At 45.7% G+C, this 25,473-nt stretch overlaps 1 protein-coding gene and 2 non-coding genes across 3 annotated transcripts in view; 2 read left to right on the top strand and 1 right to left on the bottom strand.

Moving 5' to 3' along the window:
- Nucleotides 1-1,677: 1,677 nt before the first annotated feature.
- Nucleotides 1,678-25,473, bottom strand: part of LOC137335901 (zinc finger protein 850-like) — a 44,970-nt gene continuing 21,174 nt past the window's right edge. The window contains exons 3-4 of the mRNA XM_068001419.1: nucleotides 19,706-20,456; nucleotides 1,678-4,276 (exon numbers count right to left, since the gene is read on the bottom strand). Of these exons, the coding sequence (XP_067857520.1) occupies nucleotides 2,344-4,276; nucleotides 19,706-20,456 (2,684 nt within the window). The 3' untranslated portion in view covers nucleotides 1,678-2,343. The remainder of the gene's footprint in view (nucleotides 4,277-19,705; nucleotides 20,457-25,473) is intronic.
- Nucleotides 11,920-12,012, top strand: trnay-gua (transfer RNA tyrosine (anticodon GUA)). The gene is made up of 2 exons: nucleotides 11,920-11,956; nucleotides 11,977-12,012. It is a non-coding gene; the product is annotated as a tRNA-Tyr (tRNA).
- On the top strand, nucleotides 15,596-15,690 carry trnay-gua (transfer RNA tyrosine (anticodon GUA)). The gene is made up of 2 exons: nucleotides 15,596-15,632; nucleotides 15,655-15,690. It is a non-coding gene; the product is annotated as a tRNA-Tyr (tRNA).

Below are 25,473 nucleotides of genomic sequence, written 5' to 3'. Positions count from 1 at the left end.
CTACAATTAACCCCTGCTATCTGTTTTAGAGCAGTAGTCAAGAGAAACTTCTTTACATAGGGAGTTGTCAGTCTGTGGAATTCACTTCCACGGTTAGTGTTTGGGTCACACAGTTCTGTAATGACAAGTGGTCCTCATGTTTTTATCCAAGACAGGCCTCAGGCCAGTCATTTACTCCAAATGTTGGTGCAATAGTTCAAGCTAAGAGGCGCCAGGTATCAGGAGCAGCAGTAGCAGTAAACAACATCTTAATGTATGGAAGTAACAATAGAGTTCATTTTCATCTATTTCCAGTTTAATAACTTGTGCTGAATGTGGTCCAGGCCAAGTGTCATGATATCAGGTCAGGTTCACCATAGGAAATGAGTTTGACACCCCTGAGATAGACAATGTGAACCGGATTACCCTCATCCACTAACCCAGCAACTTCTTCAAAAAACTCAAGCAAGTTTGTGAGACACCATTTTCTTTCCCAGAAGCCGTGTTGAGTATCTCTAATGGCCCCTTCTCTTTCCCCGTGATCATAAACAGCATCTCTTAGGATCCCTTCAAGCATCTTCCCTCAGATCGAGGTCACACTGATGGGCCTGTCTTTCCCTGGCTCTGATTTGTCCCCTTTAATGAAAATGGGAACTACGTGAGCTACCTTCCAATCTCAGGGAACAATCCCTGACTCTATTGAGCTGTTGAAGATACAGGCAAGGGGCTCATAGAGCACCCGTCCCATCTCTTTAAACACCCGGGGGTGGATATCATCTGGACCTGGAGCAGAAACTATTTGGAGATTTCGTATTTTATCCAAGATGACATCCCTTTCTATTTTAATATTTATGATGTTATTGTTGACAGCACATCCCACAGCTGGAATCTGAGCATCATCCAAAGGAGTGTAGGCTGATGAGAAATAGTCATTTAACAGCTCTGCCATAGCCTGGGAATCTGTCCTGAACTGTCTCTCAGTGGCCCTAAACCATCTTTAATGGTCTTCTGAATCCTGACGTAGCTGGAAAGACGTTTGCTATTATTCCTACAATTGGGCACCATCTTCTTTTCAAAGATCTCTGAGATTCTCTAATGGCTGCTTGTGTCTCCCTCGATTGTGGGTGATATTTGTCCCAATTTTCCTGTAAACTGAATTCATCCTGATCCGATCTGGGTTAAATGTAAGACAGTTCAGGGAGTCAGGAATCATTCACCCAGAGACCCACACTGACAGGTAAAACCCCAGATGGTTCCTTAGCAAGGATTCCTCTGGTACCTCAGCATATATTTGTCAACTATCTTACAGTCCACTCCTGGAGGCCCCACTCCCTGAGCCCGCAACCTTCAGCAGGGTCAGTGGTGGAGTTCCGCAGTGGGAGTGATCCCAGAGTAACTGTCGGGATCGCCCCCACCCTGTGGATGGTCAGGGTCGTGTATTTTTAGTGATCCTGGTGTCTAACACGCACACATCAATAAAACCATGAATTCTGGAAACACACTGCAGGTCCTTCTTTATCTGGAGATCGAATGACTGTTGTATAATTGTACCAGCAGTTAACAGGCTCCTGTGAACTCCTCCCTCTGCTATTTTAATACAGACTTCAAATCATTTATTTTTAACGGGTTTATTTTAAATGAGTTAACGCCTGCCTTAAATGGTAGACTCAGGACTGTCACACAAACAGGTGAAATCTCCATAGAATAATTACCACAGTCATTTTTGGACTGGACGCCGCAGTGACTTTGCTGTCAGAGAAGGGAGACGAGAAAGACCAAAGTGCCGTTTGCCCCTCTCAGTGTGGCCCTGAAGGACTGTGTCCAGGCTGAAGTTCTGTTCCCACCGGACGATCCTCCCCCCAGATTGTCCTTTCTGAGCTCCAGTCAGGTGATGCTAAACACTCAGGTGGGAAAGACCAAAATCTACAACAAGGGTTTAAAATAAAGCTGATTTATTTAACAGATATCCAGAATATCAAACTCCAGCCCAGTTATAGGGGTTATTAACATCAGCAGAAACAAACCCCAAATGTCAGAATGAACATGGGTCAGTCCTGGATGGGATTAACAGCAGAATCCAACCCCTGCAGTCATATGTGAACTCGCTGGTGTCTCAGCACGTGTGATGACTGAGTGAATCCCTTCCCACACACGGAGCAGGTGAACAGTCTCTCCCCAATGGGCGTGAGTTGATGTGTCAGCAGTTCATTTCTGCTTTTAAAGCTCTTCTCACAGTCAGTGAATTAAAAGGTCACTCAATAGTGTGAACAAGTTGATGTCTCAGAAGGTGGGATGAATTAGTGAATCCCTTCCCACACACAGAGCAGGTGAACTGTCTCTCCCCAGTGTGAGTGTGTTGGTGTTTCAGCAGATCATTTGTGCTTTTAAAACACTTCTCACAGTCAGAACATGAGAGTGAGTACGTTGATGTGTCAGAAGGTGGGATGACCGAGTGAATCTCTTCTTACACACGGAGCAGGTGAACGGCCTCTCCCCAGTGTGAGTGCGTTGGTGTCTCAGCAGTTCGTTTCTGCTTTTAAACCTCTTTTCACAGTCAGAACATTTAAAAGGTCTCTCCCCAGTGTGAACTCGCTGGTGTGTCAGCAGGGTGGATGACCAAGTGAATCTCTTCCCACACACGGAGCAGGTGAACGGTCTCTCCCCAGTGTGAGTGCGTTGGTGTCTCCACAGTTCGTTTCTGCTTTTAAAGCTTTTCTCACAGTCAGGACATTTAAAAGGTCTCTCATCAGTGTGAACCCGCTGGTGTGACAGAAGGTGAGATGACCGAGTAAATCTCTTCTTACACACGAAGCAGATGAACGGCCTCTCCCCAGTGTGAGTGCGTTGGTGTGTTAGCAGATTAATTTTGCTTTTAAACCTCTTCCCACAGTCAGAACATTTAAAAGGTGTCTTATCAGTGTGAACTCGCTGGTATGACAGAAGGTGGGATGATCGAGTGAATCTCTTCTTACGCACGGAGCAAGTGAACGGCCTCTCCCCAGTGTGAACTCGCTGGTGTGACAGAAGGTGGGATGACCGAGTGAATCTCTTCTTATGCTGAGAGCGGGTGAACGGCCTCTCCCCAGTGTGAGTGAGTTGATGTCTCAGCAGTTCGTTTCTGATTTTAAATCTCTTCCCACAGTCAGAACATTTGAAAGGTCTCTCATCAGAGTGAAATCGCTGGTGCATCAGCAGTTCGGATGAAATAGTGAATCCCTTCCCGCACACAGAGCAGGTGAACGGTCTCTCCCCAGTGTGAGTGCGCTGGTGTGTCCACAGTTCGTTTCTGCTTTTAAAGCTTTTCCCACAGTCAGAACATTTAAAAGGTCTTTCATTGGAGTGAACTCGCTGGTGTGACAGAAGGTGAGATGACCGAGTGAATCTCTTCTTATGCTGAGAGCGGGTGATCGGTTTCAACCCAGTGTGAGTGCGTTGGTGTGTCAGCAGATTCCTTTTGCTTTTAAACCTCTTCTCACAGTCAGAACATTCAAAAGGTCTCTCATCAGAGTGAACTCGTTGGTGTGTCAGCAGTTCAGATGAATCAGTGAATCCCTTCCCGCACACAGAGGAGGTGAACGGCCTCTCCCCAGTGTGAGTGCGTTGGTGTTTCAGCAGATTACTTTTGCTTTTAAATCTCTTCTCACAGTCAGAACATTTAAAAGGTCTCTCATCAGAGTGAACTCGCTGGTGTGACAGAAGGCTGGATGACCGAGTAAATCTCTTCTTACACACGGAGCAGGTGAACGGCCTCTCCCCAGTGTGACCTCGCTGGTGTGTCAGAAGGTTGGATGACTGAGTGAATCTCTTCCCACACACAAAGCAGCAGTACGGCCTCTCCCCAGTGTGAACTCGTTGGTGTGTCAGCATATCGTTTCTGCTTTTAAATCTCTTCTCACAGTCGGAGCATTTAAAAGGTCTCTCAACAGAGTGAACTCGCTGGTGTGTCAGCAGGGTGGATGACCGATCGAATCCCTTCCCACACAGAGAGCAGGTAAACGACCTCTCCCCAGTGTGAGTGCGTTGGTGTTTCAGAAGGTGGGATGACTGAGTGAATCTCTTCTGACACACAGAGCAGGTGAATGGCCTCTCCCCAGTGTGAGTGCGCTGGTGTACCAGCAGATCATTTGTCCTTTTAAAGCTCTTCCTACAGTTAGAACATTTAAAAGGTCTCTCATCAGAGTGAACTCGCTGGTGTATCAGCAGGGAGGATGAATCAGTGAATCTCTTCCCACACACAGAGCAGGTGAACGGCCTCTCCCCAGTGTGAGTACGTTGGTGTGTCCGCAGATTACTTTTGCTTTTAAACCTCTTCCCACAGTCAGAACATTTAAAAGGTCTCTTACCAGAGTGAACTCGCTGGTGTATCAGCAGGGAGGATGAATCAGTGAATCTCTTCCCACACACGGAACAGGTGAACGGCCTCTCCCCAGTGTGAAATCGCTGGTGTATCAGGAGGCCGTATGACTGAACGAATCCCTTCCCACACGTGGAGCAGGTGAACGGCCTCTCCCCAGTGTGACTGCGTCGATGAGTTTCCAGCTCTGAAGGGTAATTGAATCCCTTCCCACAGTCCCCACATTTCCACGGTTTCTCCGTGGTCCGGGTGTCCTTGTGTCTCTCCAGGTTGGACGATCAGTTGAAGCCTCGTCCACACACAGAACACGTGTACGGTTTCTCCACGCTGTGAATGGTGTGATGTTTTTTCAGGCTGTTTCACTGGTTAAAACTCTTTCCACAGTCAGTGCACTGGAACACTCTCACTCGGGTGTTTGAAATCTTCTCCCACAGACAGAACAAACAAACATTTCTCCTTCTATATTCAAAGGCCGATGATATTCAGGTCCTGATGAATCGAGTGACTCTGTCAGATCTTGACATGATCTTTGGTTTGAGTTTCCTGTCTGCAAATCCTCCCATTCCAATACCCTGCAAAAAGATTTTACAAAAGTCATCACTGTAAATACACGATCGAAATTCAGAACACACAATTCTAGTTTCTACGGAACATTCTTTCATCTCTTGTTCCCCAAAGCTGTAAATCCCCGTCCCACACACTCTCCCTCCTCCCTGTGCTGAAATCCAAACCCATCCCATCATCTTTCAGTGGCCCTAAACCATGAGTTAATGTGAGAGAGTGAATGTGAGAGAGTGAGAAAGTGAATGTGAGAGTGCGTTAGAGAGTGAATGTGAGTACAGCAGTGGGCTCGGTGTGGAGAATGAAGTGGGGCAGGTGGAGCATGTTTCAGTGGGGCAGCAGTGATCATAATCTCATTAGGTTTAGAATAGTTACGGAAAAGGACAGGGGACAGTCAAATGTGAAAATATTTAACTGGAGGAGGGCGAATTCCAGTGAATTAAAAAGGGAACTTGTCCAGATGGATTGGAATCAAAAATCCAGGCAGAACAGTAATTGAACAATGGGAGGCCTTGAAGGAGGAGTGGGTTCGGGTACAGAGCAGACAGCCCACGGGGGAGAAAGGAAGGGCATTCAAAGCTAGAGCTCCCTGGATGACTAAAGAGATAGAGATTAAAATGAAACAGAAAAAGGAGGCTTATGACGAATGTGAGGTTCATAATACAGTCGTGAACCAGGCTGAACAAAGAAAGTACAGAGGAGATCTAAAAAAGGGAATAAGAGGTGCAAAGAGAGAGTATGAGAATAGATTGGTGGTTAACATAAAATGGAATCCAAAAGTCTTTTCTAAACATACAAACAGTAAAAGGGGTGTCAAAGGAAGGGTGGGGTCGATTTGGGACAAAAAAGGAGATCTTCTTGTGGAGGCAGAGGGCATGGCTGAGGCACTAAATGAATACTTTACATCCGTCTTCACCAGAGAAGAGGATTCTGCCATTGTACAGTAAAGGAGGAGGTAGCAGTGATATTGGAGACAATAAAAATAGATAAAGAGGAGGTACTTAAAAGATTGGCAGTGCTCAAAGTAAAAAAGATTTTCGGTCCAGATGTGATGCCTCCGAGATTACTGAGGGAAGTAAGGGTGTAGATAGCGGAGGCTCTGACCACAATCTTCCAATCCTCCTTGGATATGGGAGTGATGTTTGAGGACTGGAGGATTGCAAGTGTTACACCCCTGTTCAAGAATATGGGAGAGGGATAAACCCGGCAATTACAGGCCAGTCAGCCCAACGTCGGTGGTGGGAAACTTCTGGAGACCAGAATCCGGGACAAAATTAATTCTCACTTGGAACAACGTGAGTTAATAAATGACAGTCAATATAGATTTGTTAAAAGTAAAATCACGTCTGACTAATTTGATTGAGTTCTTCAATGAAATAACGGAGAGGGTTGATGAGGGTAGTGCACTCGATGTTGTGTCCATGGACATTTAAAAGGCGTTTGGTAAAGTACCACCGAATGGACCTGTTGGTAAAATTGAAGCCCATGGCAGCATGGATACAAAATTGGCGGAGAGACAGAATGCAGAGAGCAGTGGGGAACAATTGTTTCACAGACTGGAAGGAAGTATACAGTGGTGTTCCGCAGGGGTTGGTGTCAGGACCATGCCTCTTTTTGATATATATTAATGACCGAGACGTGTAACTAGTGGGGTGCTGCAAGGATCAGTGCTTGGGCCTCAGCTATTTACAATATATATCATTGACTTCGATGATGGGACCGAGTGTAAAGTATCCAAGTTTGCTGATGATATAAAGCTCGATGGGAAAGTAAGCTGTGAGGAGGACACAAAGAGTCTGCAAAGGGATATAGACAGGTTAAGTGAGTGGGCAAGAAGGTGGCAGATAGAGTATAATATGGGGAAATGTGAGGTTATTCACTTTGGTAGGAAGAATAGAAAAACAGAATTTTTTTTAAATGGTGAGAAATGATTAAATGTTGGTGTTCAGAGCGATTTGGGTGTCCTCGTACAAGAAACACAGAAAGATAACATGCAGGTACAGCAAGCAATTCGGAAGGCAACTGGAATGTTGGAATTTATTGCAAGGGGGTTGGAGTCGAAGAATAAGGAAGTCTTGTTGCAATTGTACAGGGCTTTGGTGAGACCACACCTGGAGTACTGTGTACAGTTGTGCTCTCCTTATCTAAGGAAGGATATACTTGCCTTGGAGCCGGTGCAGCAAAGGTTCACTAGATTGATTCCTGGGATTAGAGGGTTGTCCTATGAGGAGAGATTGAGTAAAATGGGCTAATTCATTCTCTCTGGAGTTTGGAAGAATGAGACGTGATTTCATTGAAACTTCTCAGATTCGGAGAGGGCTTGAGAGGGTAGATACTGAGAGGATGTTTCCCCTGGCTGGACAGTGTCGAACTAGGGGCATAGTCTCAGGATAAGGGGTCGGCCATTTAGGACTGAGAAGAGGAGGAATTTCTTCACTCAGAGGGTTGTAAATCTTTGGAATTCTCTACCTCAGAGGGCTGTGGATGCACAGTCGTTGAGTATTTGCAAGGCTGAGATCGATAGATTTTTGGACTCGAAGGGAATCAAGGGATATGGGGATCGGGCAGTAAAGTGGAGTTGAGGTCGAAGATCAGCCTTGATCTTATTGAATGGCAGAGCAGGCTCAAGGGGGCGTACGGCCTACTCCTGCTCCTATTTCTTATGTTCTTATGAACCGTCATGTTTTCTTCCTCATTTACAGACTCTCCCTGACATTCAACATTTCTCCTTCATTTACAAACAATTCCTGACCAATCACCATTTCTCCTTCATTTGCAGATGCTTCCTGACCGATCACCAGTTCCTCTTCATTTGCAGACTCCCTGACCTTCACCATTTCTCTTTCATTTACAGATGCTCCCTGACCGATCCACATTTCTCCATCATTTACAGACGATGCCTGACTGATCACCATTTCTCCTTCATTTACCGACGTGCCCTAACTGATCTCCATTTATCTCTCATTTACAGACGCTCCCTGACCGATCACCATTTCTCCTTCATTTCGAGACGCTCCCTGACCGATCACCATTTCTCCTTCATCCACAGACACTCCCCCACCGATCACCATTTCTCCTTCATCTACAGACGCTCCCTGACTGGTCACCACTTCTCCTTCATTTACAGACGCTCCCTGACCGATCTCCATTGTTCCTTCATTTCCAGACGCTCCCTGACCGATCACAATTTCTCCTTCATTTCCAGACGCTCCCTGACCTATCACCATTTCTCCTTCATTTACAGACGCTCCCTGACCGTTCACCATTTCTCCTTCATTTACAGACGCTCCCTGACCGATCACCATTTCTCCTTCATTTCCAGACGCTCCCTGACCGATCACCATTTCTCCTTCATTTCCAGACGCTCCCTGACCTATCACCATTTCTCCTTCATTTACAGATGCTCCCTGACCAATCACGATTTCTCCTTCATTTACAGATGCTCCCTGACCAATCACCAGTTCTCCTTCATTTACAGACGCTCCCTGACCAATCACCATTTCTCCTTCATTTACAGACGCTCCCTGACCAATCACCATTTCTCCTTCATTTACAGACGCTCCCTGACCGATCACCATTTCTCCTTCATTTACAGACGCTCCCTGATTCGATGAGTCACGAGGTTTGACGCTGACTCTGCGCATGCTCGGAGGCCGCGGGCCGTTTGTTGAGTTTCGGGTCTGATCTAAACCGGAGCCCCCGGAGTGTAGAGAGAGAGAGGAGAATGTTCACTGTTTGATATTCGGGCCCGGGGCCGCACTCGGGGTTTGTGAAGCCCCCGCCCCCTCCCCCGGGGTTTATTAACCCGCTCCCCCCGCCCATCTCTCACCTGTTGCGGACACGATCTCGGCCTCACTCCCCGCCCGCCGCGCATGCTCAGCTCACACTGCCCGGGTGATTGACGGGAGCTCCGGACCAATAGGAAGAGCGGAGAGGGACTGGAGGACCGAGCGGGCGGTTGGTCCTCCAACCAATGGGAGTGTGTGAGGGGCGGGACTTGCGGCACCGAGTGGGCGGGGCTGAGCCCGGATCTCCCTCATTGGCTGAAACTCTGCCTCATTTTGAAAGCTGATTGGTGTGAAACTCTTGGGGAAAACTGGCCCTTTGTGTTGTGGAGAAAAACCGATGGAACCGAGTGGGTGGAGCAAAGATTTCAACATTGGGAATGAAATGGATTAATTCAGGACAGACAGCAGGGATTATTGGAGGGAATAACACAGTGTGGGGATAAAATGCAATGGAGGTTGTGAAGATGGATTGTTAAAAAGTGTTTGAGAAGATGCCGGACAGGAGGCTTGTTGATCAGATTCAAGCTCCAGATCCCTTTCAACCCTCACACAACACAAACCCATCAATCTCAATATTGAACATTTCAATCGAGCCCCAGCATCCACAGCCTTTCGGGGAAGTGAGTTTATAATTTCCACCACCATTTGTGTGAAAAATTACTATCTTATTTTGCTCATAAATGACCTAACTCTAATGTTAAGATTATCAAGAAGTTGGCAGATGGAGTATCATGTGGGGAAATGTGAAATGATTCACTTTGGTGGGAAGAATAGAAAAGCAGAATATTTTTTTAAAAGGTGAGAGACTAAGAAATGCTGTTGTTCAGAGGGTTTTGGGTGTCCTTGTACACGGATCACAGGAAGTTAATACGCAGGTACAGCAAACAATTTGGAAAGCAAATGGTATGTTGGCCTTTATTGCAAGTGGGTTGGAGTATAAGAGTAAGGAAGTCTTGCTGCAATTATATGGGGCTTTGGTGAGACCACACCTGGAGTACTGTGTACAGTTTTGGTCTCCTTACCGGAGGAAGGATATACTTGCCTTCGAGGGGGTGCCACAAAGGTTCACTGGATTGATTCCTGGGATGAGATGGTTGTTGTGTGAGGAGAGATTGAACAGAATGGCCCTATAATCTCTGGAATTTAGAAGAATGAGAGGTGATCTCATTGACACGTCTAAAATTCTTAGAGGGCTTGACAGGGTAGATGCTGAGAGGCTGTTTCCCCTGGCTGGAGAGTCTAGAACTAGGAGGCATAGTCTCAGGATAAGGGATCTGCCATTTAGGACAGAGATAAGGAAAAATTTCTTCACTCAGAAGGTGGTGAATTTTTGGAATTCTCTACCCCAGAGGGCTGTGGACGCTCAGACGTTGAATATATACAAGAATGAGATCGAGAGATTTTTGGACACAGGACTCAAGGAATCAGGCAGGAAAGTGGAGTTAAGGTAGAAGATCAGCCATGTACTTACTGAAAGGCAGAGCAGGCTCGAGGGGCCGTATGGCCCACTCATGCTCCTATTTCTTATGCCCTCTTGTTCAGGATTCCCCCTCCAGATTAAATCATTTCTCTGTATCTACCTTATTGAATCCCTTTATTATTTTAAACATCTCGATGAGATCACATCTCAATGTTTTAAACTCATTGGAATAAAAACCAAGTTTATGCAACCCGTCCTCATAATTTAATCCTTTTAACCCCGGCGTCATTCTGGTGAATCTGCACTGTATCTTTCCCAAGGCCGATTTATCTCTCCTTAGGTTCGGTGCCCTGTTCTCCAGATGGGGTCTGACCAAGGTTCTTTACAACTGAAGCATCACTTCTGTATTCCAACCCCACTAAAGATAAAGATCAACATTAAATTCGACTTGTTGATTATTGTCAAGATTTGAAAGGTATTTGCAAAGGATTCGAGGGGATCTTAGAGTTGGGATTTTTCTTTATTCTGTCCACTCAAGGAGTTTGATAACAGACTTACTCCTTTGAATTTAGTGCTGGATTATTGGGCCGTGATGTGTTTACTTGTTTGTATTTTGTTAAATACATTTGCAGAGTGGATTTAAATTGAAGACGAGATTTCCAGGCCTGATGCTCTATTCACACATCGAAGGTGAGAGAGATGCTGTGGGACACACGATAAGTCCAGGAGCTGAAAGTGATTCACAGACTGGGTTTTGTGTTTAGTGATCCCGGGTACATTACCGATACCTTCCCTGGATCCCAAGGCTGGGAGAGGCACTCGGGAAGGACCGGGGAACTGGGACTTGGCCATGAGAGTAATTGAAGGTATGAGAACTGAATTAATCTACAGTGAGAAAGGAGAAAAGGCATAATAATCGGTAATTAGGACATCAATTAGTCTCTTACCTTGGATTCATCAAGTAATTGACCCATTCTGTTTGAAATAAAGTTGATTTATTTGACATAGATCCAGAATATTGAATTTCAGCCCAGTTATAGCGGTTATTAACATCAGCAGAAACAAATCTCAACTGCCAGATTGATGTTCTGCTGCTGAAACCCTCATCCGTGCCTTTGTTTATCTCTAGACTCGACTATTCCAATGCTCTCCAGGCCCGGCCTTCCACTTTACACCCTCCGTAAACTTGAACCCACAATCTCCAGATCAATAATTGGTCACATTATTCATTGTGTCACTGGCCCAGGCTGTGGAGAACACGGAGCAGCTCACACTTCCACAGCGCTGCGGTATGAGCAGGTACCGAGTCAGCCTCAGTCATGAGCACTGGAATCCACGAGTCCGGGTGTGTCAAAGGTGCACGGTGAACAATCACCAAAGTGAAACATTTTTGCTGCTTCCCATTGATATCTCAGCTGGTCGAGCGACAAGACTGTCGTGGAAAATAAGACAAAGGCACCCTTATATCATTTGTTCAATTCCTGCTCGAAGGAGTACGCGTGATTTTGCAATAAGCAGCAATTAGTTCAAGGTCGCTCTCTTAACTTTACAGGCACCTTACAGATTAACATGTTGCCATGAAGGCACAGGACGCCTCTTTTCCTTTCTCAAACTTTAAAACTTTTTGTGTCTGCCCAAACAAGGCTGTTTTGCCTCTGCTCACCAGCAGGGAGTGCTTTTGAGCAGCAATACTTCAAAACACTCAGCTCTCGCTTTCAGGTGAAAGAAGTCTTCGATCAGCACTGGAGTCCATGAGTCTGAACATGTCAACAGGCGCACGGTGAACAATCACCAAAGACAATCTTTTATATCACTTCCCTTCGATAGCTCAGCTGGTAGAGCGGAGGACTGTAGTGAATTAAACAATTGAAGTAATCCTTAGGTCGCTGGTTCAATTCCGGCTCGAAGGAGTGAGTGTGCTTTTGGAATAAGCAGCAATTACCTCAAGGTCGCTCTCTGAACTTTAACGGCAGTTTACAGATTAACATGTTGCCACTGAGTCACAGGACACCACTTTTCCTTTCTCAAACCTTAAAGCTTTCTGTTTCTGCCCGAGCACGGCTGTTTCACTCGAGCATTTGCCTCTGCTCACCAGCAGGGAGTGCCTTTGAGCAGCAACACTTCAAATCGCCCTCAATTTCAGGCAAAAAGGTCTTCGATCAGTCAGTCAGTCAGGGCTCAAGCTGCTCCCTCAAGCTCGGGCGGCTGTTGCTTTCCGGTGACCTCGTCTTCCTTCCGAAGGCTCGGGCTCTTCTCAGCATCATTCATGATTACTGTGGCTTCCCGTTCTACTGTTCCTCACTTGCTGATGCTCGACACCGCCGATTGGAGCAAAGTATTTAATATATTCAGGGAGCGGCAACCCAAGGCAAGATTTCTCTGCTGGTCGTGGAGCAGCTTGGAGGCGAGTGCGAGGCGGGAACTGTGAAGGGCGATTTACAAACAGCAAACGAGGAATTAGCTCAACTGGTAAAGCTGTCACTTAGCATGTGAGAAGTAGTGGGATCGTTGATTATATTCTCCACTCACCGTTTGTCTTGGTGCAATTATACAGAAACAAGAGTGTTGTCAGTGAGTCCATAACCCATGTATTTCCAAAACTTCGCTGTGTGTTTGGGTACAGAGAGGTCAAGGGGCAGCAAATCTTTTGATGGGCTGCAGCAAGCAAAAGTTCTTGATTTTGCTCTGCAGCAAAGATGGAAAGATGAGGTGAGAGATGGGAAAAAAAAGCTTCGTAATCCTTGATGTCTTCTGTGAAGATTGAATTCAGGACTTTCAAATTATGACACTGATGCACTGCTTGCTGCACTAAGAAGGCACTTACCAGGTATGCAGCCAGGCAGCACCAGCAATTACGACAGCTTACAAGGTATTGAAGGCCATAAAATAATGCACAGTTTGCAAAAAAAAATCCAAGCCTGATTGGGGTCGAACTTATAATCTTGTGATTTTTAGTCAAATGCGTTATCCATTGCACCACTGGCCCAGGATAGAGTGAGTAAGTAGCAGTAGGAGGCAGTGGGCATGGCGGAGGCACTAAATAAATACTTTGCATTTGTCTTTACCAAGGAAGAAAATGCTGCCAAAGTGTCAGTAAAGGAAGATGTCGTTGAGATACTGGATTGGCGAAAAATTCATAAAGAGGAGGTACTTGAAAGGCTGTCTGTACTTAAAGTAGAAACGTCACCTGGTCCGGATGGGATGCATCCTACTTTGCTGGGGGAAGTAACGGTGGAAATTGCAGAGGTACTGGCCATAATCTTCCAAACATCCCTTGGTATGGGGGTGATGCCAGAGGACTGGAGAATTGCAAATGTTACATTCTTGTTCAAGAAAGGGTGAATGATAAAACCCAGCATCTACAGACCAGTCAGTTTAACCTCGGCAGTGGGGAAAGTTCTAGCAACGATAATCCGGGATAGAATTAGCAGTCACTTGGACAAGGATTAGGGAAAGCCAGCACGGATTTGTTAAAGGCAAATCGTGTTTAACTAACTTGATACAGTTTTTTGACAAGGTAACAGAGAGGGTCGATGAGGACCATTCGGTTGATGTGGTGTGTATGGACTTTCAAAAGGCGTTTGATACAGTGCCGCATAATAGGCTTGTCATCAAGATTGAAGCACATGGAATAAAAGGGGCAGTAGCAGCATTGATACAGAATTGGCTGAATAACATGAAGCAGAGAGTAGTGGTGAATGACTGATTTTCGGAATGGAGGGAGGTATACAGTGGTGTTCCCCAGGGGTCGTTGCTGGGACCACTGCTATTCTTGATATATATTACTGACTTGTTCTGGATTCCCCCTCCAGAAGAAATCATTTCTCTGTATCTACCTTATTGTGTACCTTTATTATTTTAAACACCTCAGTGAGATCACATCTCAATGTTCCAAACTCATGGGAATAAAAACCAAGTTCATGCCACCTATCCTCATAATTTAATCCTTTTAACCCCAGCATCATTCTGGTGAATCTGCACTGTATCTTTCCCAAGGCCGATTTATCTCTCCTTCGGTTCAGTGCCCAGTTCTCCAGATGGGGTCTGACCAAGGTTCTTTGCAACTGAAGCATCACTTCTGTATTCCAACCCCACTCAAGATAAAGATCAACATTAAATTAGACTTGTTGATTATTGTCAAGATTTGTAAGGTATTTGCAAAGGATTCCAGGGAATCTTAGAGTTGGGATTTTTCTTTATTCTGTCCACTCAAGGAGTTTGATAACAGACTTACTCCTTTGAATTTAGTGCTGGATTATTGGTCCGTGATATGTTTACTTGTCAGTATTTTGTTAAATACATTTGCTGAGTGTATTTAAATTGAAGACGAGATTTCCAGGCCTGATGCTCAATTCACGCATTGAAGGTGAGAGAGATGCTGTGGGACACACGATAAGTCCAGTAGCTGAAAGTGATTCACAGACTGGGTTTTGTGTTTAGTGTTCCCCGGTACATTACAGATACCTTCCATGGATCTGAAGGCTGGATAAGGCAATCAGGAAGGACCGGGGAACTGGGACTTGGCCATGAGAGTAATTGAAGGTATGAGAACTGAAGTAATTTACAGTGAGAAAGGAGAAAAAGCATAATAATCGGTAATTAGGACATCAATTAGTCTCTTATCTTGAAATCAGCAAGTAATTGAACCATTCTGTTTGAAACAAAGTTGATTTATTTGACATATAACCAGAATATTGAATTTCAGCCCAGTTATAGCGGCTATTAACATCTGCAGAAACAAATCCCAACTGCCAGAATGAAGTTCTGCTGCTGCAACCCTCATCCGTGCCTTTGTTTGCTTCTAGACTCGACTATTCCAATGCACTCCAGGCCCAGCCTTCCACTTTACACCCTCCGTAAACTTGAACCCACAATCTCCAGATCAATAATCAGTCGCATTATTCATTGTGTCACTGGCCCAGGCTGTGGAGAACACGGAGCAGCTCCCACTCCCACATCACTGCGGTATGAGCAGGGACCGAGTCAGCCTCAGTCATGAGCACTGGAATCCACGAGTCCGGGTGTGTCAAAGGTGCACGGTGAACAATCACCAAAGTGAAACATTTTTGCCGCTTCCCTTCCATACCTCAGCTGGTAGCGCGACAAGACTGTCATGGAAAATAAGACAAACTGATCCTTATGTCATTTGTTGAATTCCTGCTCGAAGGAGTACGTGTGCTTTTGCAATAAGCAGCAATTAGTTCAAGGTCGCTCTCTTAACTTTACACGCAACTTACAGATTAACATGTTGCCATGAAGGCACAGGACGCCTCTTTTCCTTTCACAAACCGTGAAACTTTCTGTGTCTGCCCAAACAAGGCTGTTTTGCCTCTGCTCACCAGCAGGGAGTGCTTTTCAGCAGCAATACTTCAAAACACTCAGCTCTGGCTTTCAGGCAAAAGAAGTCTTCGATCAGCACCGGACTCCACGAGTCTGAACATGTTAACAGGCGCACGGTGAACAATCACCAAAGACAACCCTTTCTATCACTTCCCTTCGATAGCTCAGCTGGTAGAGCGGAGGACTGTAATGAATGAAACTAAAGTAAAGTCATCCTTAGGTCGCTGGTTCAATTCCGGCTCGAAGGAGTGAGTGTGCTTTTGGAATAAGCAACAATTACCTCAAGGTCGCTCTCTGAACTTTACAGGCATCTTACAGATTAACATTTTGCCACTGAGTCACAGGACACCACTTTTCCTTTCTCAAACCTGAAAGCTTTCTGTTTCTGCCCAAGCACGGCTGTTTCACTCGAGCATTTCCCTCTGCTCACCAGCAGGGAGTGCCTTTGAGCAGCAACACTTCAAATCGCCCTCAATTTCAGGCAAAAAGGTCTTCGATCAGTCAGTCAGTCAGGGCTCACGCTGCTCCCTCAAGCTCGGGCGGCTGTTGCTTTCCGGTGACCTCATCTTCCTTCCGCAGGCTCGGGCTCTTCTCAGCATCATTCATGATTACTGTGGCTTCCCGTTCTGCTGTTCCTCACTTGCTGATGCTCGATACCGCCGATTGGAGCAAAGTATTTGATATATTCAGGGAGCAGCAACCCAAGGCAAGATTTCTCTGCTGGTCGTGGAGCAGCTTGGAGGTGAGTGCGAGGCGGGAACTGTGAAGGACGATTTACAAACAGCAAACGAGGAATTAGCTCAACTGGTAGAGCGCTCACTTGGCATGTGAGAAGTAGCGGGATCGTTGATTATATTCTCCACTCACCGATTGTCTTGGTGCAATTATACAGAAACAAGAGTGTTGTCATTGAGTCCATAGCCCATGAACTTCCTAAACTTCACTGTGTGTTTGGGTACAGAGAGGTCAAGGGGCAGCAAATCTTTTGATGTGCTGCAGGAAGCAAAAGTTCTTGATTTTGCTATGCAGCAAAGATGGAAAGATGAGGTGAGAGATGGAAAAAAAAGCATCGTAATCCTTGATGCCTTCTCTGAAGATTGGATTCAGGACTTTCAGATTATGGCATTGAACCACTGCTTGCTGCACTGAGAAGGCACTTACCAGGTATGGAGCCAGGCAGCACCATCAAGTAGGACAGCTTGCAAGGTATTGAAAGCCATAAAATAATGCAGTTTGCATTAAAAAAACTCCCAAGCCAAGTAGGAATCGAACATATCGTCTGCTGAGCTATAGTTAGATGCGTTATCCATTGTACCACTCACCCCAGTTATAGTGAGGAAGTGGCAGTGGGAGACAGTGGGCATGGCTGAGGTACTAAATAAATACTTTGCATCTGTCTTTGCCAAGGAAGAAAATGCTGCCAGAGTGTCAGTAAAGGAAGATGTCGTTAAGATACTGGATTGGCTAGAAATTCATAAAGAGGAGGTACTTGAAAGGCTGGCTGGACTTAAAGTGGAAACGTCACCTGGTCCGGATGGGATGCATTCTAGGTTGCTGAGCGAATTCACGGTGGAAATTGCAGAGGTACTGGCCATAATCTTCCAAACATCCTTATGTATTTGGTCGCAATCTTCATCAATATTATCTAAACTCCACCCCACCCCGCCAATCTGGTGTCATCTGTAAATTTTGAAATTGTAATTCCGATTCCCGAGTCCAAATCGTTTATGTGAATTGTGAACAGTGGTCCCAGAACCAATCCTTGTGGAGCATCACTTTCCACCTTATGCAGTGTGAGTCGCTACAATTAACCACTGCTATCTGTTTTAGAGCAGTAGTCAAGAGAAACTTCTTTACATAGGGAGTAGGCAGTCTGTGGAATTCACTTCCAGGGTTAGTGTTTGGGGCACACAGTTCTGTAATGACAAGTGGTCCTCATGTTTTTATCCAAGACAGGCCTCAGGCCAGTCATTTACTCCAAATGTTGGTGCAATAGTTCAAGCTAAGAGGCGCCAGGTATCAGGAGCAACAGTAGCAGTAAACAACATCTAAATGTATGGAAGTAAAAATATAGTTCATCTTCATCTATTTCCAGTTTAATAACTTTTGCTGAATGTGGCCCAGGCCAAGTGCCAGGATATCGGGTCAGGTTCCCCAAAGGAAATGAGTTTGACACCCCTGAGATAGACAATGTGAACAGGATTACCCTCATCCACTGACCCAGCAACTTCTTCAAAAAACTCAAGCAAGTTTGTGAGACACGACCTTCTTTCCCAGAAGCCGTGTTGAGTATCTCTAATGGCTCCTTCTCTTTCCCCGGGATCATAAACAGCATCTCTTAGGATCCCTTCAAGCATCTTCCCTCTGATCGAGGTCACACTGATGGGCCTGTCATACCCCGGCTCTGATTTGTCCCCTTTAATGAAAATGGGAACGACGTGAGCTACCTTCCAATCTCAGGGGACAATCCCTGACTCTATTGATCTGTTGAAGATACAGGCAAGGGGCTCACAGAGCACCCGTCCCATCTCTTTAAACACCCAGGGGTGGATATCATCTGGACCTGGAGCACAATGCATTTTGAGAGTTCATATTTTATCCAAAGTGACATCCCTTTCTATTTTAATATTTATGATGTTATTGTTGACAGCACATCCCACAGCTGGAATCTGAGCATCATCCACAGGAGTGGAACTGATGAGAAATAGTCATTTAACATCTCTGCTATAGCCCGGGAATCTGTCCTGAACTGTCTTTGAGTGGCCCTAAACCATCTTTAATGGTCTTCTGACTCCTGACGTAGCTGGAAAGGCGTTTGCTATTATTCCCACAATTGTGCACCATCTTCTTTTCCAAAGATCTCTGAGCTTCTCTAATGGCTGCTTTTGTCTCCCTCGATTGTGGGTGATATTTGTCCCAATTTTCCTGTAAACTGAATTCATCCTGTTCCGACCTGGGTTAAATGTAAGACAGTTCGGGGAGTCAGGAATCATTCACCATTAGACCCACACTGAGAGGTAAAATCCCAGACGGTTCCTTAGTAAGGATTCCTCTGGTACCTCAGCATATATTTGTCAGGATACTGAAACCCAGCTTTCTTACAGTCCACTCCTGGAGGCCCCACTCCCTGAGCCTGCAACCTTCAGCAGGGTCAGTGGTGGAGTTCCGCAGTGGGAGTGATCCCAGAGTAACTGTCGGGATCGCCCCCACCCTGTGGATGGTCCGGGTCGTGTATTTTTAGTGATCCTGGTGTCTAACACGCACACATCAATAAAACCATGAATTCTGGAAACACACTGCAGGTCCTTCTTTATCTGGAGATCGAATGACTGTTGTATAATTGTACCAGCAGTTAACAGGCTCCTGTGAACTCCTCCCTCTGCTATTTTAATGCAGACTTTAACTCATTTATTTTTAACGGGTTTATTTTAAATGAGTTAACGCCTGCCTTAAATGGTAGACTCAGGACTGTCACTCAAACAGGTGAAATCTCCATAGAATAATTACCACAGTCATTTTTAGACTGGATGTCATACAGTGACTTTGCTGTCACCGAAGAGAGATGAGAAAGACCAAAGTGCCGTTTGCCCCTCTCAGTGTGGCCCTGAAGGACTGTGTCCAGGCTGAAGTTCTGTTCCCACCGGAAGATCCTCCCCCCATATTGTCCTTTCTGAGCTCCAGTCAGGTGATGCTAAACACTCAGGTGGGAAAGACTAAAATCTACAAGAAGGTGTTTAAAACAAATCTGATTTATTGAACAGATATCCAGAATATTAAACTCCAGCCCAGTTATAGGGGTTATTGACATCAGCAGAAACAAACCCCAACTGTCAGAATGGATATGGTTCAGTCCTGGATGCGATTAACAGCAGAATCCGACCCCTGCAGTCATATGTGAACTCGCTGGTGTCTCAGCACGTCTGATGACTGAGTGAATCCCTTCCCACACACGGAGCAGGTGAACAGTCTCTCCCCAATGGGCATGTATTGATGTGTCAGCAGTTCATTTCTGCTTTTAAAGCTCTTCTCACAGTCAGTGCATTAACAGGTCACTCAATAGTGTGAACAAGTTAATGTTTCAGAAGGTGGGATGAATTAGTGAATCCCTTCCCACACACGGAGCAGTTGAAAGGCCTCTCCCCAGTGTGAGTGCGTCGATGTCTCAGCAGTTCGTTTCTGATTTTAAACCTCTTCTCACAGTCAGAACATTTAAAAGGTCTCTCATCAGAGTGAACTTGCTGGTGTTGCAGAAGGTGGTATGACTGAGTGAATCTCTTCTTACACACGGAGCAGTTGAAAGGCCTCTCCCCAGTGTGAACTCGCTGGTGTGTCAGCAGGATGGATGACCGAGTGAATCCCTTCCCACACACGGAGCAGGTGAACGGCCTCTCCCCAGTGTGAGTGCGTTGGTGTGTCAGCAGATTCCTTTTGCTTTTAAACCTCTTCTCACAGTCAGAACATTTAAAAGGTCTCTCATCAGAGTGAACTCGCTGGTGTGACAAAAGGTGGGATGACTGAGTGAATCTCTTCTTACACACGGAGCAGGTGAACGGGCTCTCCCTAGTGTGAACTCGCTGGTGTGTCAGCAGGGTGGATGAACCAGTGAATCCCTTCCCACACACGGAGCAGGAGAACGGCCTCTCCTCAGTGTGAACTCGCTGGTGTGACAGAAGCTGAGATGACCGAGTGAATCTCTTCCCACACACGGTGCAGATGAACGGCCTCTCCCCGGTGTGAATGCGTTGGTGTGTCAGCAGGTTACTTTTGCTTTTAAACCTCTTTTCACAAATCGAACACTTGAAAGGTCGCTTATCAGAGTGAAATCGCTGGTGCATCAGGAGGCTGTATGACTGAGTGAATCCCTTCCCACACACGGAGCAGGTGAACGGCCTCTCCCCGGTGTGATTGCGTCGATGAGTTTCCAGCAGTGACGGGTAATTGAATCCCTTCCCACAGTCCCCACATTTCCACGTTTTCTCCGTGGTCCGGGTGTCCTTGTGTCTCTCCAGGTTGGACGATCAGTTGAAGCCTCGTCCACACACAGAACACGTGTACGGTTTCTCCCCGCTGTGAATGGTGTGATGTTTTTTCAGGCTGTGTAACTGGTTAAAGCTCTTTCCACAGTCAGTGCACTGGAACACTCTCACTCGGGTGTGTGTGTCTTGGTGCTTTTCCACTCACACTGATGTTTGAAATCTTCTCCCAGAGATCGAACAGACAAACATTTCTCCTTCCACATTCAAAGGCCGATGATCTTCAAGTCCTGATGAATCAAATGACTCTGTCAGATCTTGACGTGATCTTTGGTTTGAGTTTCCCTCTGCAAATCCTCCCCTTCTAATACCCTGTAAAAGGAGTTTATAAAAGTTATCACTGTAAGTACAGGATAAAAATTCAGATCAGATAACTCGACGTTCTATGGAACATTCTTTCCTCTCTTATTCCTCAAAGCTGTAAATCCCCGTCCCACACACTCTCCCTCCTCCCTGTGCTGAAATCCAAACACATCGCATCATTTTTCAGTGGCCCTAAACCATGAGTGAAAGGGTGAGAGAGTGAATGTGAGAGAGTGAGTGTGAGAGAGTGAGTGTGAGAGAGTGAATGTGAGAGAGTGAATGTGAGTACAGCAGTGGGCTCGGTGTGGAGAATGAAGTGGGACAGGTGGAGCATGTTTCAGTGGGGCAGCAGTGATCATAATCTCATTAGGTTTAGAACAGTTATGGAAAAGGACAGGGGACAGTCAAATGTGAAAATTCTTAACTGGAGGAGGGCTAATTTCATGAGTTAAAATGGGATCTTGTCCAGGTGAATTGGTATCAAAAATTGGCAGGCAGAACAGTAATTGAACAATGGGAGGCCTTCGAGGAGGAGTGGGTTTGGTAGAGAGTAGACCGATTCCCACGAGGAGCAAAGGAATAGCATCCAAAGCTAGAGCTCCCTGGATGACTGAAGAAAAAGAGATCACCATTTCTCCTTCATTTACAGACTCTCACTGACTGATCACCATTTCTCCTTCATTTACAGACTCCCCCTGACTGATCACCATTTCTCCTTCATTTACTGATGCTCCCTGAATGATCACCATTTCTCCTTCATTTACAAACGCTCGTTGACCGATCACAATTTCCCCCTCATTTGCATTTGTTCCCTTATCGATCACGATTTCTCCTTCATTTACAGACGCTCCCTGACCGAATACCATTTCTCCTTCATTTATAGACACTCCCTGACCGATCACTATTTCTCCTTCATTTACAGACGCTCCCTGACCGATCACCATTTCTCCTTTTGTTGAGAGTTGGTCCGGAGCGAAACGGGAGAAACCGGAAACCGGCGGGTAGTGAGGGGGGATAATGTTCACTGTTTTATATTCGGGTCTGGGGCCGCACTCGGGGTTTGTGAAGCCTGAGCCTGGGCCTGAGCCCGGACCCGGGCCCCGGGGTTTATTGATCCTCTTGCTCCGATCCTCTCACCTGCACCGAACGCGCTCCTCCAGCAGCCTCGACTGACCGCGCATGCTCAGGACACACAGCCCGATAATGAGTCAGACTGCGCCTGCGCGCTGTGCTCCACTGATTCAGATAGGGCTCAATCTGTACCGTGCTGCATGCTGGGTGTTGCAGCCGCCATTGCTGGTCTTAACATCTTGCTGAGAAGCAAATACATTGGAAGAAGCGAGAGCGCGTTTGGACCAAGGAAAATAAAATTAACTGAAACCCCAGCTCTTCGTGCCATTTAAACTGGCACAAACATACAGCGCAGACGCTCCACCACTTTGGTAAACTCCAGAAAATATATTTTACGGTAACTTTTATTAATTTCGTTTTATTAAATGTTGCAACTGACGGGTTCAATTAAGGTTTATTTTCGAACTGCACCTCAGGATGTCAGTGTCAGCACTAATCCCACCATGGTGATGAAGGAGAGTTCCGTATCAATAGGAGGAGCGGAAATTGACTGGAGGGGTGAGCGGGTGAGTTGTTCCTCCAATCAATCGGAGTGTGTGAGGGGCGAGAGTTGCGGCACAGAATGGGCGGGTCTCAGCCCAGATGCCCGTCATTGTCTTAAACATAATTTTTAAAATCTAATTTATCTTAAACTCCAGAAGACGACTTGATCTTTCTGTTGCGTTTTGAAACAGATCAAAGCAGATGAGGTGGAGCAAGCATTTCAACATTTGTTAGAAAAACACATTAATTAAGAACAGCCAACATGGATCATTTGAGAGAACTCAAGTCTACTGATAAAGGGAATGTCGTGGATATTGTGTACATTGATTGTGAAAGGGTGTTTGGTAAGATGCCGGACAGGAGGCTTGTTGATAAAATTAATACTGCCCTTATTATCGGGAATGAGGCAGTGTGGATAGGAAGTTGTGTAAAGGGCAGAAAACAGAGAGTAGTGGTTAATGGATGTTCTTCAGACTGGAGGGATATTAATAGTGGTGTGCCCCAGGGTCAGTGTTACCATGGCTCTTCTCAATATAGAGAATGATCTGAGCTTGGATATGTGGGACAAAAGGTGAAGATTTCTAGATGACGCCAAAATTGGCACCTTGGGCAATTGTGATGTCCACGGGTTAGTAAATGGGGCAGGTGAAATTTAATGCAGAGAAATGTGACGGGATGCATTTTGAGAGGAAGAAAAATGAGATGAAATGTAAACTAAATGGTCAAAGTCTTAAAGTCGAGCAGCAAAGAGACTTAGGTGTGGAAGGTTCTAACTGATGCATTGTCTTATTAATTAACAAGTCTGAGAGTCAGCAACTTTAATACCTCATTAAGAAATATATGAGCAAATTCTCTTGCTTCTACCGTTCCAGAGTAAACATGCAAATCCCCCGTGTAGACGAGATCAGTCCTCTGGATGGAACGACGGACGCCCTGAGCTTGATCTCCGGTGTCTCCAGTCCCAACTGCCCCTTACATCAGTATCCCCTCATTTTTATACCCTGTTGTGATCCATCTGTCACTGGAGCTGCAACTTCCCTCATCTGTGGTTTACAAGGACACATTGCTTGGTTCCCAGCAGTTACTTTTCTTCAGTAGTGTTCTCCTGATCCCTGAACTACCCTGCTTACTGTTAATTAGAATCATAGAATCATAGAAAATTTACGGCACAGAAGGAGGCCATTCGTCCCATCCAGCCTAATCCCACTTTCCAGCACTTGGTCCATAGCCTTGTAGGTCACAGCACTTCAGGTGCATATCCGGGTACCTTTTAAATGAGTTGAGGGTTTCTGCCTCTACCACCCTTTCAGGCAGTGAGTTCCAGACACCTATCACCCTCTGGGTGAAAAATGTTTTCCTCAGCTCCTCAATAATCCTACTACCAATCACTTTAAATCTATGCCCTGCCCTTTGTTTATTGGCTTCTCTGCTAAGGGATATCGGTCCTTGCTACCCAGCCTATCACGGCCACACATAATTTTGTACACCTCAATGAAATTACTCCTCAGCCTCCTCTGTTTCAAAGAGAACAATCCCAGCCTGTCCAATCTTTCCTCGTGCATAAAATTATCCAGTCCTGGCAACATCCTCGTAAATCTCCCCTGTACCCAATCAAGTGCAATTACACCCTTCCTGTATTGTGGTGACCAGAACTGTACACAGTACTCAAGTTGTGGCCTAACCAGTGTTATATACAGTTCCAGCATAACCTCCCTGGTCTAGGGGTTGACAATTGTAAACAATTTTACAACACCAAGTTATAGTCCAGCAATTTTATTTTAAATTCACAAGCTTTCGGAGGCTTCCCCCTTCGTCAGGTGAACGATGTGGAATGAAATCCTCGAAATGAAATCGCATTTATAATTCACAGAACAATGCTTGGTGAGGACAGACAGTTTTTTCAACTGCCCGTTGCCAAGGCAATCAGTGTGCAGACAGACAGGTGTTACCTGCCAGGTCTCAGAATATACAAATCACCAAAAAAAAAACAACAAACAAAAAAAAAACAGAGATAGAGAGGTAGAAACATAGAAAAGACAGCAACTGACCCGTTATATTAAAAACAGATAACATTTGTTCGCTGGTGGGGTAACGTGTAGCGTGACATGAACCCAAGATCCCGGTTGAGGCCGTCCTCATGGGTGCGGAACTTGGCTATCAATTTCTGCTCGACGATTTTGCGTTAACGTGTGTCTCGAAGGCCGCCTTGGAGTACGCTTACCCGTGGCTAGTAAAGGAAAGAATTCCATATGCCTTGTTAACCACCTTATCTACCTATCCTGCTACCTTCAGGGATCTGTGGACATGCATTCCAAGGTCCCTCACTTCTTCTACACCGTTCAGTATCCTCCCATTTATTGTGTATTCCCTTGCCTTATTTGCTGGCCCCAAATTCATTACCTCACACTTCTCTGGATTGAATTCCATTTACCACTTTTATGCCCACCTGACCAGTCCATTGATATCTTCCTGCACTCTACAGCTTCCTCCTCACTATCAACCATGCGGCCAATTTTGTATCACCTGCAAACTTCTTGATCAAGCCCCCTACATTTAAGTCCAAATCATTCATATACATCACAAAAAGCAAGGGACCGAGTACTGAGCTCTGCGGAACCACACTGGAAACAGCCTTCCAGTCAAAAAAACACCCGTCGATCATCACCCTTTTCTTCCTGCCACTGAGCCAATTTTGGATCCAACTTGCAACTCTCCCTTGGATCCCATGGGATTGTACCTTTTTGACCAGTCTGCCATGTGCAATCTTGTCAAAACTCTTGCTAAAATCCATGTGGACTACATCAAATGCATTACCCTCATCGACTCTCCTTCTTACCTCCTCAAAAAATTCAATCAAGTTAGTCAGACACGACCTTCCCATAACAAATCCACGCTGACTGTCCTTGATTACTCCGTGCCTTTCTAAGTGATGGTTTATCATGTCCCTCAGAATTGATTCTTAAACTTGCCCACCACCAAAGTTAGACTAACTGGTCTGTAATTACTCGGTCTGTCCCTCGCTCCCTTTTTAAACAATAGTACAACATTAGCAGTCCTCCAATCCTCCAGCACCACGCCTGT

Source organism: Heptranchias perlo, chromosome 20 (genome assembly GCF_035084215.1).
Source record: "Heptranchias perlo isolate sHepPer1 chromosome 20, sHepPer1.hap1, whole genome shotgun sequence".
Classification (NCBI taxonomy): domain Eukaryota; kingdom Metazoa; phylum Chordata; class Chondrichthyes; order Hexanchiformes; family Hexanchidae; genus Heptranchias; species Heptranchias perlo.
The sequence above is the reverse complement of the archived record's forward strand: the minus strand, read 5'-3'. Positions and strand labels throughout refer to the sequence as shown.